This window comes from Asterias amurensis, chromosome 1 (genome assembly GCF_032118995.1).
Source record: "Asterias amurensis chromosome 1, ASM3211899v1".
Classification (NCBI taxonomy): Eukaryota; Metazoa; Echinodermata; class Asteroidea; order Forcipulatida; family Asteriidae; genus Asterias; species Asterias amurensis.
In genome coordinates, this window is record NC_092648.1 from 6,213,752 (window position 1) to 6,230,959 (window position 17,208).

The window sequence follows — 17,208 nt, forward strand, 5'->3', positions numbered from 1 at the left end:
AGTTGTTGATACTTCTGATTGGTACCCCTGTGGCAGGAGATAAGTAAATAGAGTACATGCACACACAGACCACCCTCAGTTGTTGATACTTCTGATTGGTACCCCTGTGGCAGGAGATAAGTAAATAGAGTACATGCACACACAGACCAACCCTCAGTTGTTGATACTTCTGATTGGTACCCCTGTGGCAGGAGATAAGTAAATAGAGAACATGCACACACAGACCCACCCTCAGTTGTTGATACTTCTGATTGGTACCCCTGTGGCAGGAGATAAGTAAATAGAGTACATGCACAACACAGACCCACCCTCAGTTGTTGATACTTCTGATTGGTACCCCTGTGGCAGGAGATAAGTAAATAGAGTACATGCACACACAGACCAACCCTCAGTTGTTGATACTTCTGATTGGTACCCCTGTGGCAGGAGATTCTGTCCCCAAGAGATTCTCTCCCCCTTCTGCTGATAGCGCCCTCTATTGAACCCTCCTCCTCAGCCCATGTTAAATTCCCACATTGGGAACAGAATCTATGCCAGACAGATTTCCCTGGGACACCACCACTTCTGAATGTTTTTCATTAATTTAAATCTTAATTTCCCTTTTATCACCAGTTCTTGTGATTGATTTAGCCGAGTAGCGCATATTTGTTGCACAGGCTGTATACTCCACAGGGAGCTGAGAATGAATTAAGTCCCAGTGATCAATAGGTAATAATGTGGAAGCGCTTTGAGACACCGTTCAGGGGTGAAAAGCGCTACATGTATATAAAGACTGGTTATTTTTATTGTTATTATTATTCAATAAGATTAATGCCTTTAATGTGACATTAATTCTTGGCAAGATATGTGACAGGCAAGTTCATATGTTTATAACTTATATAGTTTTGTCTTATATAGTTTTGTAAGAAAATTAAAACTACCTCAACACATTTCCTATGAGCTTCTGATAATTGACTGAAAAATAGTGGAACTACATGTATACAGTCTTTAACTTTGTCAGTTGACTCGTGGATTAATCCACATTAAGTTTCTCTTCAGCGATGTTTCCATTGAACTTTTTGGGTTAAAAACGGTTCCTGAAGAATGACAGCAATTTAATCCATGGGGACGCAAGGTTACCTGCTCTCCCTGTCAACTTACTGCGACCGTGATGTTAAACTAACGGGCTGAAAGAGGTCACACTTCTCCATACAGGACCGCTAAAAACATAAAGGAAACGGCTCTGCGCAGTAAACCTACCGCGACCCATGCTGAAAAACACAGTTTAAGTCCATGTGGGAACGCACGTTAGAACTACACCAAAGCCACTCCGGTAAATTTCCGCGTGGCAGCAGAAGAAAAAGCCCAATGGCTCTAGAACATTAAATTTATCAAGCTCAATATACTCACTTTACACATCCAACATGTAACAATACATTCAAAGGGTAAACAAGTTTGCACATACCGTAATAACGAGCGCAATGTTTGGGACATCTACCCAACACTTAACTGAGATGCAAAACATGTACTGAAGACAAATACAACACAGTGTAGATGATAAGATATGGAAAGGTTTACGGTAACACCATGTAATGACTATTCCTAATTGAGTTGGGGTGGTTCTGAAAAGAACCGTTGGTTTCGATCAGTAAACCGTTGGTTTCAACTCGACGCTTCGATCAGTATGCTACTGATCGAAACATCGAGTTGAAACCAACAGTTCTTTTCAGGACCACCCCTACTCATGTAGAGATTGTCAATGGTGTTACCGCAAACCTTTCAATATCATATTTCCATTATGCAAAGTTTCAAATCCTACTTAGATGATAAGAATTAAAGCTCTGTGTGTTGATGTGAATGTATCTGGTTTTGTGGATACAGATCACGTGCACCATCTTCTAGCTCTTCACCATTCTCATAGTTTCTATGATCCGTGGGTAGTCGACTCAACCTATGGGAAACCATATCCTTCTTGCTATTAACCAAGGCTAGGAAATCATAAGGGCTCACCAAGGGCTCAAACTTGCCTTCCTTTAAACCTACAAGGGAGGAAAAGCAAATTAAAGAAAATCTCAATAAAGTTGCTGTGGTAAAGTCGAGAGCTTCTAAAGAGCAAGAAACCAACGGAGGTACTTTTGTTTTGGCAAGTAGCTACATATAAGTGGATCCTAACCATGCATAAATAGGGGAAAAAAAAAAAAAAAAAAGGCATTTCCAGTTGAGATGGAGTGGATTGAAGTTTAAAGGTATTAAAGTGTGGGAACTGTATTTTAAGTATAAACTGTGAAAGATCAATGGTTATAAAATTCTTAGTACAGTCGACTCTCGTTATAATGTAACAAGATCGCCAGCACTGGCCAAATCACTCCTTTTGAAACATGCCTTTTGGCTGGGTCACACCAAACTTGTTCTCAAATTGTCTGAAAGCATCCTAAGAAAATTTAAAACAAAATTAGTCTGGCTACAACGTGTATAGATTTGCCTGGAAAATGTATGTAATGTGACCCAAGTCACTTAAATTATGGTAACTATGGTAATAACGTCTATGAACGTGCTACAAACGGACCCGGACTGTGTGCACATGTACACTGTAAATCCAAATGATGCCCGACCGCACCACGTCTAGCACGTCCATAGTTCGAACCAAGTACAACAATTCTGTTCATAGTACGTCCTTTTCGTTTTAAACACGTTGCCACTTCGTCTAATTGCAGAACGTGATGGTCTCCCGAATACCATGGGTTCGAATCCGGTCAAGACACTTGTGTCGTGACACTTGTGTCCCTGAGCAAGACACTTAACTATAATTGCTTCTCTCCACCCAGGGGTAAATGGGTACCTGTGAGGGCAGAGATGGTTATTGTGATTGGTTTAGGCGAGTAGCATATATTGCACACAGGTTTTAAATCCCCAGGGAGCTGGGATGGTTTAAGGAATGAACTCATTGGACAAGTGATAATGTTGGAAATGCTTTGAGACACCACTCCGGTGTGACAACCGCTATATAAAAACTGGTTATTACTTTTATTATTAATGCCTTGATACACCTACCTGAGCATGTTGTCTCTCCATTCATGACTATCTTTAACCAATCAGTCATAGCTGGTACTTGGTAGCTGAAGTCTGGAGGGTAGTTACATACCCTGCTTGTACTGTGATCAACAAACACAACGCTGGGGTGAAGACGTTGTCGACGAATGCCGTAATCTTTCAGGATCTCTGAACCTACGCAGGATGGCTGGGATCTGCACATACATTTACAAGATAAAATGTACAGTTTCTCCATCATTATTTCAGTTGTGTAACTATTAATAATAATACAAATAATAATAACAGTAGATTCTTGTTATTATAGCACGCATATCCGTCAGTGATGCTCAAGGTGCTTCAACATTCCTTTGTTTCCTGCAGGGTATGCAAGGGACTACGTTTGAATTCGAGACCTACTCCTTTTACATAGCACCATGTAATGGTCAAGGTGCTGTGGCGCAATATGCTGCCAATCAAACCAAGAAAACCGGGGCGAACCCCTTCCCTTTATGATAAGTTCACTTGGTTCTTTTACGTGCGTAGCACCGCACACTGGACCAACGGCTTTACGTCCCATCTGAAGCACAAACCATTGTGGTTGATGTCTTGCTTAATTGCCAGTTATTTTTCTAATTAGTGAGCGTAGCAAGGTATCAAGTTCCACCGGGTGGTCCAGGGCCCCGCTGAAGAGCTAGTCAATCTAAATTTTGGGACGCTCATCAGTTTTTGTAATTAGCCCATAACACATGTAAAAATTCCAACAATTTTCAAAGCATCAACAAACATAAAAATTAGAATAGGAACATTACGGAAGTGCAAACTTGCGTTTTTGGACAATCTTATACCTTAACTTTTGCCCTTAATAATACTTGTTGTCAGTAATACAAGTTGTGTCTTCAATCTTTTCATGCGTGGGGCAGCATGCTCATGCGTGGGGCAGCATGCTCATGCGTGGGGCAGCATGCTTCCGAGCAACAGTAATTTGGTTTACTTTTGTTATCCCTGACCCGCATGATTTGTCCTTGTTTTTTTATCCCTCCTGTTGTTGTTCCCATTTGGTTCTGTTTTTCTCCTGCATGCTCCGCCCTCAGCCGCCCTCTTGCAGTGTTTATTTTTTGCTTTTGTTTTCTTGTTCAAATATTTTATTTAAGTTAATTTAATTTAATTTAACCTTATTTATTCATTTATTTAATTATGTATGTATTTTCCTTATTTCTTGCTTTTTTATAACTGTTGTTCCGTTAATGTTCTGTCTTGTGCTATTGTAACTTGATTGTTTGTATTGGTCGAATAAATAATAATCATAATAATCATATAAACAGAATGCATAAACTCTCTGGGGTATTTATTAATGTGATTTGTTGGCGATATTATTTGATTCAAATTCCATCAGATGGGCATGGTGAACTTACACATCAATCCATAGTATAGTGAGTTTCGATTCAAAGGTTTTCTCTAGCGCTAGTGTTGCTAATGATGACTCTGCCTGGATGGACTGGTCATCAGTGTCCTTGAAGAGGATCAGGAATGGTTTGCCTTGACTGAAGTGAAGAGGGAAAGTACTGGGAGTCAACTCCGGCTGAAGAATAACAATAACAAGTATTCATTTAAAAATACAAATGTATATCACATATGATTTTATCTTCAAGCAGGCTTGAACATTGGATTCTGATCCATCATGGCAACAAGGAGTGTGATATAAACTCAAATGTGTTATACTACCAACAGCTCTCCATTGATGTTACAGTGGACACTATTGTGATTGTCAAGACTAGTCTTCACAGTTCGTGTATCACAACATATGCATTAAATAACAAACCTGTGAAAATTTGAGCTCAATCGGTCGTCGAAGCTGCGAGATAATAATGAAAGAAGAAAACTCCCTTCTCACACTAAGTTGTGTGCTTTCAGATGCTTGATTTCGAGACCTCAAATTCTAAACCCGAGGTCTCAAAATTAAATTCGTGGAAAATTACTTCTTTCTCGAAAACTACATTACTTCAAAGGGAGCCGTTTTTCACAATGTTTTATACTATCAATCTCTCCCCATTACTCGTAAGGTTTTATAATAATAATTATTTTGAGTAATTACCAAAAGTGTCCACTACCTTTAACAATTAATTCATGCATTTTCTTCGTTACCCAGTATGTACATCTTGTATTTGTATTCTGTTGTGTTTTTCTCTAGAGCGTAAATGGAAATGTAAATGGAAATGTTTAATTACTATGCGCTATACAAAAATGATTAAAGACAGTGAACACTATTGGTAAACACTCAAAACAATTGTCAGCATAAAACCTTACTAGGTAACCAGTAATGGGGAGAGGTTGATGGTATAAAACATTGTGAGAAACAGCTCCCTCTGAAGTAACATAGTTTTCGAGAAAGAAGTAATTTTCCACGAATTTGATTTTGAGACCTCAGATTTAGAATTTGAGTTCTCGAAATCGAGCATCTGAAAGCACACAACTTCGTGTAACAAGGGTGTTTTTCTTTCATAGTTATCTCGCAACTTCGACGACCAATTGAGCTCAAATTTTCACACGTTTGTTATTTTATGCATACGTGTGTACATTGTATGTTGAGATACACCAATTGAGAAGAATGGTCTATGACAATTGCCAATATTGTCCACTGTCTTCAAACATACTTGGTAACAACAATGGAGAGTGTCCAGTGTATTTAATTATTATTATTATTATTATTATTATTATTATTATTATTATTATTATTATTATTATTATTATTATTATTATTATTATTATTATTATTATTATTATTATTATTATTATTATTATTATTATTATTATTATTATTATTATTATTATTATTTTTATTATTATTATTATTATTATTATTATTATTATTATTATTATTATTATTATTATTATTATTATTATTATTATTATTATTATTATTATTATTATTATTATTATTATTATTATTATTATTATTATTATTATTATTATTATTATTATTATTATTATTATTATTATTATTATTATTATTATTATTATTATTATTATTATTATTATTATTATTATTATTATTATTATTATTATTATTATTATTATTATTATTATTATTATTATTATTATTATTATTATTATTATTATTATTATTATTATTATTATTATTATTATTATTATTATTATTATTATTATTATTATTATTATTATTATTATTATTATTATTATTATTATTATTATTATTATTATTATTATTATTATTATTATTATTATTATTATTATTATTATTATTATTATTATTATTATTATTATTATTATTATTATTATTATTATTATTATTATTATTATTATTATTATTATTATTATTATTATTATTATTATTATTATTATTATTATTATTATTATTATTATTATTATTATTATTATTATTATTATTATTATTATTATTATTATTATTATTATTATTATTATTATTATTATTATTATTATTATTATTATTATTATTATTATTATTATTATTATTATTATTATTATTATTATTATTATTATTATTATTATTATTATTATTATTATTATTATTATTATTATTATTATTATTATTATTATTATTATTATTATTATTATTATTATTATTATTATTATTATTATTATTATTATTATTATTATTATTATTATTATTATTATTATTATTATTATTATTATTATTATTATTATTATTATTATTATTATTATTATTATTATTATTATTATTATTATTATTATTATTATTATTATTATTATTATTATTATTATTATTATTATTATTATTATTATTATTATTATTATTATTATTATTATTATTATTATTATTATTATTATTATTATTATTATTATTATTATTATTATTATTATTATTATTATTATTATTATTATTATTATTATTATTATTATTATTATTATTATTATTATTATTATTATTATTATTATTATTATTATTATTATTATTATTATTATTATTATTATTATTATTATTATTATTATTATTATTATTATTATTATTATTATTATTATTACTTTTATTATTATTATTATTATTATTATTATTATTATTATTATTATTATTATTGAGTTTTGTATGTTTACAATTATTTTGAGTAATTACCAATAGTGTCCAGTGCCTATAAGCTGACTGTTCTGGGTATACACCAAAACACAAATCTTAAAGGTAGGGTTATAGATATATTTGGTGAATATTCAACAAACTAATGACCTAGTATAAATTATTTTGAGAAAAGGATTTTCTTTTAAAGTAATATGGTTTGGATAATTTTTTACCCCATAAAATTTTAATTTGAGAAACGATTCTCGTGGGTTTGTGTCCGTTTTAGCAAAATGCAATTTTCAACCCATTTTCATCTTGCTAAACGTAGATTCAACGTTCTTGCGGAAATACTGTGACAGCTTTTTGCTGTTTTGTCAACAACAAGTCGACCACTGCCCGCATCAAAAGGAGATTTTGCTCAAAATAATTGATAATTGCCTAAAATTAAATCGTCCAGCCTCAGGGCCTAATAATTAAAATATAAAAAATAACAACCCCAAAACCAAACCAAACCAAACAAACAAAACAATATAACAACAACACAAAATACACTGCCATCAAAAGGTCTTTGCTGGAAATAATTGCTTCATGTCAAACAGCCCCCTACAAAAAAACAACAACAATGCAAAAAACAGTGCCATCAAATTGTTCTGCTTGAGCTACATCCCTACAGCTGTCCATGTTTTGTTAGTGTGTGTAAGAATTGTGAGTATAACCTTGGCATTGTTACAAATAATTAAATCATTGTTATTAAATCTCTATTATTAAGTTTTATCCCTCAGAGACAAAGCAATATTTCTAAGACCATGATCACATGTGTTTGTTTGCTTGTACCAAATGAAATTCAATAAACCGTTCAATAATTTAATTAATTATTTCATATTCACTATGGCCGATTGTCCATAACTTGTTGTTTTGATTGTGATAATCACTGATACACATGTACCTCTGAATTGTTATAAATTACAGCAATACTAAAGACAGATTATTATTTGGGTTTTAGGATTGGATTGTGAGATTGGATTATTGGTCATATTTCTGGAACCGTTATGTTGTAATGTTTAAAGGCACTGCACTGAACACTATTGGAAATTACTCAAAATAATTGTTAGCATAAAAACTTACTTGGTAACAAGCAATGGAGAGCTGTTGATAGTATAAAACAGTGTGAGAAACGGCTCCCTCTGAAGTAACGTAGTTTTTGAGAAAGAAGTAATTTTCTACTAAAATGTTTAAATTTGATTCATAGACCTCAGATTTAGATTTTTAGGTCTCAAAATTAAGCATCTGAAAGCACTAAACTTCATGTGACAGGGTGTTTTTCTTTGATTATCATCTCGCAACTTCAAAGCCAATTCAATTCAAATTTTCACAGGTTTGCTATTTTATTTATATGTTGAGATACACCAAGTGAGAAGACTGGTCTTTGGTAATAACCAATAGTGTCCAGTGTCTTTAATGATAGTAGGTGAACGTGTTTTAATTGTTAAAAGGTGACACTTGTAACAAGTCATTTAAAATGAAAATAGAAGAGATTCTTCTTACAACAATTGGAAGAGTGGCCTTATGCACAAAGGTAATCAGATCTCTTGCAGTATAGTCCCCTGTGTACTCCACTTGAGGCTGATGGGAATCTACCCATTTAAAAGCAGTAACAGAAGGTTTGGAGGCACCAGACCTAACATAAGAATAATGCATAGTGAGGTTAATGTATATTAATAAATACCTTGGACGGTTTCAAGTCTCTTATTGGTCAAAACCCGGTCACGTGTTGGAGTGTTAACGGTGGTATAAAGACCGGCTTTGGAAAATAGCGAATAAGTGGCCACTAAATCAGCATACATTGTGTAAACCTTGCGCGTTGCACTGTATTGCACCCTTATTTATATCCCTGTAAGTTTCATTGCAACTTCGCGCACTTCCGCGTACGCGGGCTGAAAATGTATCAATTTTGAGTGTGCGCGTGTAACATGTGCGCGCGTATAAACTGACGCCGAGCTCATGCGCGCGTTTTTAATGCACAAGGAACAGCTATCGTCCAATCATTTGCCTCCTTTGACCCCAGTGAAGGCGCTGAACAGATCATTATTTAAAAGAGTCACTGGTCTCAAAGATCAGTAATGTGATTAACGCACGAAAGAGATGGGAACCATCAAAAGCTCAAATACATGTATGGCCCCCTGAACATGTCTGGAAGTACCGCCGAGAGAAAAGTCACACAATTTGGACAATTTTAGCCGTTTAATTCGCTAAAAAAAGTATTTATTAATGGGAATAACAGTGTTCGTACCCGGTCTTCACTGCGTGGTAATGACCTTGGTTGGTGGCTGGCGCTGTTAACGGACCTCGCCTCCTGCTCAGTCCGTTAACAGCGCCAGCCACCAACCCGGTCATTACCACACAGTGAAGACCGGGTACTCGCACTGTTATTCCCTAATTCAATTCAATACAACGTTTATTCCAAACTCTTTTGGGAAAACAATTTAAAGGCAGTGGACACTATTGGTAATTACTCAAAATAATTACTAGCAAAAAACCTTATTTGGTAACAAGTTATGGGGCGAGGTTGATAGTATAAAACATTGTGAGAGCCGGCTCCCTCTGAAGTGACGTAGTTTTTGAGAAAGAAGTAATTTTCCACGAATTTGATTTCGAGACCTCAGGTTTAGAATTTGAGGTCTCGAAATCAAGCATCTGAAAGCACACAACTTCATGTGTTTTTTCTTTCATTGTTCTCTCGCAACTTTGACGACCGATTGAGTTCAAGTTTTCCCAGGTATGTTATTTTATGCATATGTTGAGATACACCAAGTGAGAAGACTGGTCTTTGTCAATTACCAATAGTGTCCAGTGTCTTTAATATGACAATATCAGTACTAGTACATAGAAAGGTATTAAAATCAAAAGCGCTTTTAAAATATACATAATATATTGTTATAATAGTAAATATTAAATAAATAAAGAGAGGAGCAAGAGCATAAGGCTGTTTGTGAGTGTGCAAATGCATTATTGACCGATACATTCATGACATTTGGCGTCACAATTAATCATGATTGCACCATTTATGGCGTCAATGTGCATGCTTGACTCACAAAATGGCAAACACTAGCTTCGCGTGACATTGGTGCAAGGGGTTAAGAGGAACATGATAGGCAATAGATGAATATATATTCAAGGTCTTTTGAGAAAAACAATAAATTCAAAAAAATAATTTTGCAAAAAACTCCAGTAAGTTTTCTGATGAACAACTTATTCCACTGGAAAACAAATTGCAAATAAACCTGAACAGTCATGAACAATATGTGTATGGAGGCTCCAAGTGTAAACTAAAACTAAGACGACACATACTATTTGAATGAAGAATGAAACTTGGGAAGAAAAAGTTTCCACAGATTGGGTAAACTGAGGCAGTACTCACTGTAATAGAATATGTTTTGTTTCCTCTATTAATAGAACAACAATTTAAGATAAAAACTTAAGGACCCAATTTCATGGCTATGCTTACCGCCGAATTCTGCGCTTAAATCACCATTTTCAGCATACATGCACGCACAGAATGTCTAGTAGCGTGGAATACACACATGCACATGCCCACGTGAAATACGATTGACTTAAGCGCAGAATTCCCTGTTTTCGCAAGCGCTAATTCTCCGCTTCCGTGCAAGGGCCAAATTTCTACGCTAGCTGTGTAAACGCAGAATGCCTAGTATTCCTGATTCTTTTCTTACGGTAAACCGAGTCATGAAATTGGGCCCTTGTTTAGTGATGCATAAAAAGGGAACTTACTGTAACTTAGGACACTCTGCCTGGCACACTGCCATCAAATGTTGACCCTGAAACACCTTGGCGGCTTGCTCATATTCACGCCTCTCTGAATGCAGAATTCACAAACAACATAAAAGTAATTAAACTATGGAAACACTACCTATAATTTCAAAGTTAATTTGTTACTAGTTGATCTGCACAAGAAGTCATCAGTTAAAAGATGGTCTACAATCTCTTAAAGGCACTGGACACCTTTGGTAATTGTCACAGACCAGTCTTCTCACTTGGTGTATCTCAACATATGCATAAAATAACAAACCTGTGATAGTTTGTGCTCAATTGGTCATCGAAGTTGCAAAAGAATAATGAAAGAAAAAACACTCTCGTCGCTTGTGTGTGCTTTCAGATGCCTAAAAGAGCCTTCAGGCCTAAAGTCTTTAAATATTTGAGTGAAAAATTACCTTTTTACAAAACTGTGTTACTTCTGAGAGAGCCGCATCTCATAATGTTTTATACTATCAACAGCTCTCCATTGCTTGTTACCAAGTAGCTTTTTATGCTAAAAATTACTTTGAGTAATTACAAATAGTGTCTAGTGCCTTTAAAGCCATTGGACACTTTCGGTAAACAGCTTTTTCCAAAGGCCCACACTTCGTGTATCACAACTTATATATAAAATAACAAACCTGTGAAAATTTAGGCTCAATCGGTCATCGGAGTCAGGAGTCAGTCGGTCATTTGTGGTGTCATGACATGTGTTTTAAACAAATCCGTGATTCTCGATATCGAGAATTGATAGTTGTTTTAATGTTTTCTCAAAGAGTAAAGCATTTCATGGAATAATATTTCAAGAGAAGTCTTTCACCATTACCTTCTGTAAACCCTGTAAGTTATTTGTAAATCTGTGATTTTTTTTCTGTTCCGAAAGTGTCCAATGGTTTTAAGCAAAGAGTTAATACAAGAGTTTACCTTTGATAGCTGTAGCTGGGAAGTAACCCATGACTACTGCAGTGAGTGTAGATTGAACCCACTCTGGTTGCTGACCGCTACTAAATGCAGCACAATCTGAACATGTCTCCAGGATCACAGGGTTGGATGTGGAGTACCTGAGAAGTAAAAATAAGGTGTCTTTCTTCAAGGGGGCAAGAGCTACACTTGAGATTCAAACCCCCACTCTGACCACAAGCGAACTTTAGTTTGATACACTAGGTTTCTTCTTAGGATTTTTCAAAACAATGGGGCATTCTAAACCCAAAATGTTTGATGTTTTGGGCCGAAGCATGCTGAATTGAAACAAGATCTTTGGAATGTTTTCAATTTGGTGTTCATATTAAATTTTAAAAGCCCTACTATGCAATCAGGGCCCAATTTCATCGAGCTGCTAAGCATGAAAATTTGCTTAGCATGAAATTTCTTCCTTGAAAAAAAAACAGGATTACCATTCAAATTTCCATTTCTTGCATATCGCTTTATTACTGGTGTTCAGCCATTGTTTGCTTATCCTGAAAACCATATGGAAATTTGTTTGGTAATCCTCTTTTTATCAAGGCAACAATATCATGCTAAGCAAATTTGTGTGCTTAGCAGCTCTATGATATTGGGCCCTGGAGCATTCATGAGTTTCTCTTTATTTTTTGTGTGAAACCAAATAATAATAACAATATTTGTGTATATTTCTCTTAGCGTATCAGCTGAAATATGCGTAATATAGGCTCACAACTTGCATGTATCAGCCCACCCTACAATCCTGGCCATATCTAGTTGGGCTTCCTGCCCCCTTTTAATGTTGGTTCTGATGGCACAGTCTTCTGCGTTACAGTCAACATTGAGCAAGAGGACGAGGGAGAGAATGTATTTTGTAACGCTGGAAATGGGCGGCCCAAGCAGTTTGGCCGGGATTGTAACTTGTCTGTGAAATGGGAGAACCCTGGTAGACTGTTCAGAAAAAAAAACCATCCGAACAAGTTTGTTAACAGCAAACTCTAGGAGTACTCACAGGTGGTAAGCTTTTAGGATTCCCTCCTTACTAAGCGAGCCTTTATAATCGGCCACCATCTTGCCTTCCTTGTACATCTTAACAGCTGGGTAGGTAGTTACATTATTAAGCTGACAGACGTCAGGCCAGCTGAAGCATTCTACTTGAGTTAGGGGTTGGCTAAGCTGGGGATTAGCTTCTTGGATGGTCTTCGCTGCAGACGAGTAAGATTCTAAGAAAGCTTTGCATCTTGGATCCCCTGCCGGGAGAAAGGATAGAAGATTTGGAACCAAACTCTTCACACTTTGGTCAGTGAAAAAACGCTTGTAACTAGTAAGCCTGGGCGACTAGTGCGACTAGTGCGACTAGTGTCAATGTCGAACTATTGATTGCTTTTAATAGTCAAGTTGCGACTAACATTATTTGGTTAATTGCGCCGCCATGACTACTAATACAAAAATAGTCAAAACTTCCTGTTTGGTGATTGTGTTGCTCTTTACTGTTTGCGACGGAACACAATCAGACATCAGTGACAAAGTTCCTTCAGCACAAATTTTAAAATATAGTGTCGAAGTGATAACTTTTTCACTAGTCGCCCAGGTTTAGAGACTCCAAAATAAAAAAGCAGTGTACTTCATGGTTATGATCGCAAATGATTTTTTTAAAATAAACTGTTTCATAATTTTCAATGTAAAAGTTGAGGGTGTCTTCCAATCATCAACAACTAAAATTATTATATCAAATACAAAATAGAAATCCTAGAGCCATTTGACTTAACCGGCTCTTAGAAAGCAAGAGGGCTTAAAGGCTCTGGACACTATTGGTAATTACCCCAAATAATTTTTAGCATAAAAACTTACATGGTACCGAGCAATGGAGAGCTGTTATAAAACATTGTGAGAAACTGCTCCCTCTAAAGTAACATGGTTTTTGAGAAAGAGGTAAATTCTCACCCAAATACTAAAAGACTTCAGGCCTGCAGCCTTTAATTGTGCATAAAAGCACACAAAGTAATGCAACAAGGGTGTTTTTCTTTCATTATTCTCTTGCACCTTTGATGACCAATTGAGCCAAAATTTGCATGTGTTTTTTATTTTCTGCATATGTCAAGATACACCAAGTGAGAATACGAAGTGACAATTAACAAAGGTGTCCATACAAAATGGTTTACAGACTTCAAGACGTACATCAGTCATAAACACTTTACTCTAAATCTACAGTGAATTCAACACTTCTACCAAGTCATCAACAAAATATACACAAACACAACACTCAAACAGCTGAATTACAAAAACAAATTGTGTTTTTCTTACAGCGAACAGTAAACAGGATAACGACCAGCTGTGACCTGGCTATGAGCTCAGGGAAGGTCTTGTCAGTAAGCTTAGGAACATGTGACATATCCAATACTCTAGTATCTCTGTTGACAGCAAACTGTACTTCATCATCCTGGATCTCTTGCACTGCATCAATAAAGGGAAAAAAGAGTCAGCAATCAGTCTTAACTCAAATATTTGGGTTTCTGTTAAAGGTAAATTTAGATTTTTCTTTTTTTTCCTTTCAAAGTTTCAAAAGCAAACTAGATGTATGTTGGTATGTGAATATGTTCTATATCGGCCTAGTGCCGGTTTATGGCTAAATAACAGCTTATCTGTATCTGCTTTTCCCAATGGCGAATGTTTTATAAACGCCCCGTACAAATTGGGAGCATCCTTTTATTTCTGGGGGTTAGTTGGACAGCTGACATGTATATTTCCCGGGACACCTACATATTGGGTGCATTAGATAAGCTTCCCTGGGTCGACCCCGCAGTGCTCACTCGAGTGAGCCCCTGACAAGAGCTAATCAAACGATCACACTCGCCCTCTTGTGGTGACGGCATGCACCCCAGGTCACCCCAAGTGACCCACTCCTCAAGCAGGGCACTGGGGGCTGACCCGGGTGTGAGCCCCGTCAAAGCTATTCGAACGTACCGGGCCAAACCGGGGCCGACCCAGGGAAGCTTAACGAACGCACCCATTGTGCACCTACCATGCTCACTTCATTTCACTCATATAAAGAGGGACAGATGGTACTACAACTCATGCTCGAAATCTCCCTTTATCCACTGGTTTTGTGTAATCACAGATATTTGTACTTTAGTACAAATGTGGCTCACAAGAATGGACAGGCTGGCACAATTTGTTGTACTCTATTCCGCTCAACGGGAGGCAAGTCTATGTGTACTAAGATTCCAGCATGGAAGTTTTTCAGCCGTGGCTTTTTAATTTATTGCCAACACATGCTCATATTTTCGAAAAAAAGAAGAAAAATCAGGGGGACTTACTATGAGAACCCTGTATGTCTTTCCTTTGTGAAGTCATGTGGTAAATTTTGTCAGGTTTACAATATTATTTATTATTGCTATTTCTGGAATTTGCAATCAAGAGAAAAGAAAGGTTGTCAATATGATTATTTCTGATTCCCAATTTAACAACTTCTTGTTTTGAGGAAAGTTACATGGGATTTGAGGCCTTGCACGGTGAGGTATCAACATATACATGTATTTGGTTTGCAGAAACACCATGTGTGTGTCTAATTGCCAGGTAGAGTTTGCTCTTTAGAGAACTGTCTCTACTATCGTGGAGTAAATTCGGAGACATCTCAGTTCTGAAAAGAACTGTCCTACTTTTTTAACTTCTACCTGGGCAGAAGGTAGAACATTGGCTGGGACTACTACTCTAGCTTTTAGTGCATCGTTATTAAATTCACTACCACGGAGCAAGTTCTTAATTGGTCTCAACATTTCAACTAGCATGCTCTAGTAATCCTAAGGAGATGAGGAAAGTTATTTTACCTGGAATTTGTTTGTTGCCCTCGTTCTCCTCGTTCTCATTTTGTTCATCAGACGGTTCAACCTGGATGTACATATTGTCTTCAATAAAGGACGACACACTCTTCACTGTCAGATCACCAATCATTGTAATCACATTCTCCTTCAGGAAAAAGTAACAGGGTATAAGCCAAAATATTGTTTAAAAAAACCAAAAACTTAGGTCAGCCAAGCAACTACAGTATTAACTTAAAAGTTTACACGGTTTCAAGACAATGATGGTAGAAAGCTTCCCCTAAAATATTACTTGCTGAGGTGCTGTAGTCTTTGAGAAATGAGTCAAACAACTTCATGAAAATTAGTTTAGTAGTGTGCAACAGATTTACACGACTCTTCTGAAATCATTGCTCGGTGATATACTCCTTTTTTTTCTCTCAAAAACTTGACGACTAGCAGACTAATGAAACTGAAACATCTACAGGTAAACTTTATTACATACATCTCTGTACAGTCAGTAGTGATTTATGTTATGTCCAAAACTTGATTTACAAAAAGTATCAAAACCCTTTAAAGGCAGTGGACACTATTGGTAATTGTCAAAGACTAGCCTTCACAGTTGGTGTATCTCAACATATGCATAAAATAACAAACCTGTGAAAATTTGAGCTCAATCGGTCATCAAAGTTGCGAAATAATAATGAAAGAAGAAAACACCCTTGTCACACGAATTTGTGTGCGTTTAAATGGTTGATTTCGAGACCTCAAGTTCTAAACTTGAGGTCTCGAAATCAAATTCGTGGAAAATTACTTCTTTCTCCAAAACTATGGCACTTCAGAGGGAGCTGTTTCTCACAATGTTTTATACCACCAACCTCTCCCCATTACTTGTCACCAAGAAAGGTTTTATGCGAATAATTATTTTGAGTAATTATCAATAGTGTCCACTGCCTTTAATTGCTAAGTTTCACCTAGAAGTGTGAACATCTTCGAAACTGCTAAGAAAGTCTGACTTTACAACCCTGTACCTCAACAAAAGAATGGTAGTAAAAATGGCATTTTATTTGTAGGGCAACCTAATCAACTTTGTAAATATTTTGTGCACAACCCCCATACAACACAATTGAAAACAGGCATTCTCCAAAACATGTGATCAGAAAGAGGGTTTGTTTTATGTGGTTCTCATCCATGACACGTTACTCATAAGGGAAGCAGGTCAGCAGCTGATGTATAGACGATGTGACCTCTGACCTCACACGAAAACCATAACATGATTCGCGCGCATACTGCCGGGCAAAACCTTTGTGTTTTGGCAGCCAGCTAGAAAGTGTACGCAATCTTACTATGACTACGCAACTCAGTGCCCAGCGAAACATGACGTATATAGTATTTTGTCAACAGAGGGCGGTTTGAATGTAAACATAGGTCACATCGTCTATACATTAAGTTATATAAAGTTTTTTACAGTGCGTCGTTGACTGATCATTGACCAAAAAGATTTCATTGGAAAAGAAGTTCTATAAAACTGATCCTCAAATCACAAATCCATGAAAATGGTGGTTGAAGAAAACAAAATTGATGTTTATGGTCCAAACAAAG

General features: G+C 35.2%; 1 protein-coding gene across 1 annotated transcript in view; it reads right to left on the bottom strand.

The window, feature by feature from the left end:
* Nucleotides 1-192: 192 nt before the first annotated feature.
* The window catches only part of LOC139944202 (thioredoxin domain-containing protein 16-like), a 31,571-nt gene continuing 14,555 nt past the window's right edge, over nucleotides 193-17,208 (bottom strand). Inside the window, exons 10-18 of the mRNA XM_071941173.1 lie at nucleotides 15,637-15,775; nucleotides 14,114-14,263; nucleotides 12,822-13,059; nucleotides 11,795-11,931; nucleotides 10,847-10,931; nucleotides 8,606-8,738; nucleotides 4,422-4,588; nucleotides 3,031-3,224; nucleotides 193-2,018 (exon numbers count right to left, since the gene is read on the bottom strand). Of these exons, the coding sequence (XP_071797274.1) occupies nucleotides 1,813-2,018; nucleotides 3,031-3,224; nucleotides 4,422-4,588; nucleotides 8,606-8,738; nucleotides 10,847-10,931; nucleotides 11,795-11,931; nucleotides 12,822-13,059; nucleotides 14,114-14,263; nucleotides 15,637-15,775 (1,449 nt within the window). The 3' untranslated portion in view covers nucleotides 193-1,812. The remainder of the gene's footprint in view (nucleotides 2,019-3,030; nucleotides 3,225-4,421; nucleotides 4,589-8,605; nucleotides 8,739-10,846; nucleotides 10,932-11,794; nucleotides 11,932-12,821; nucleotides 13,060-14,113; nucleotides 14,264-15,636; nucleotides 15,776-17,208) is intronic.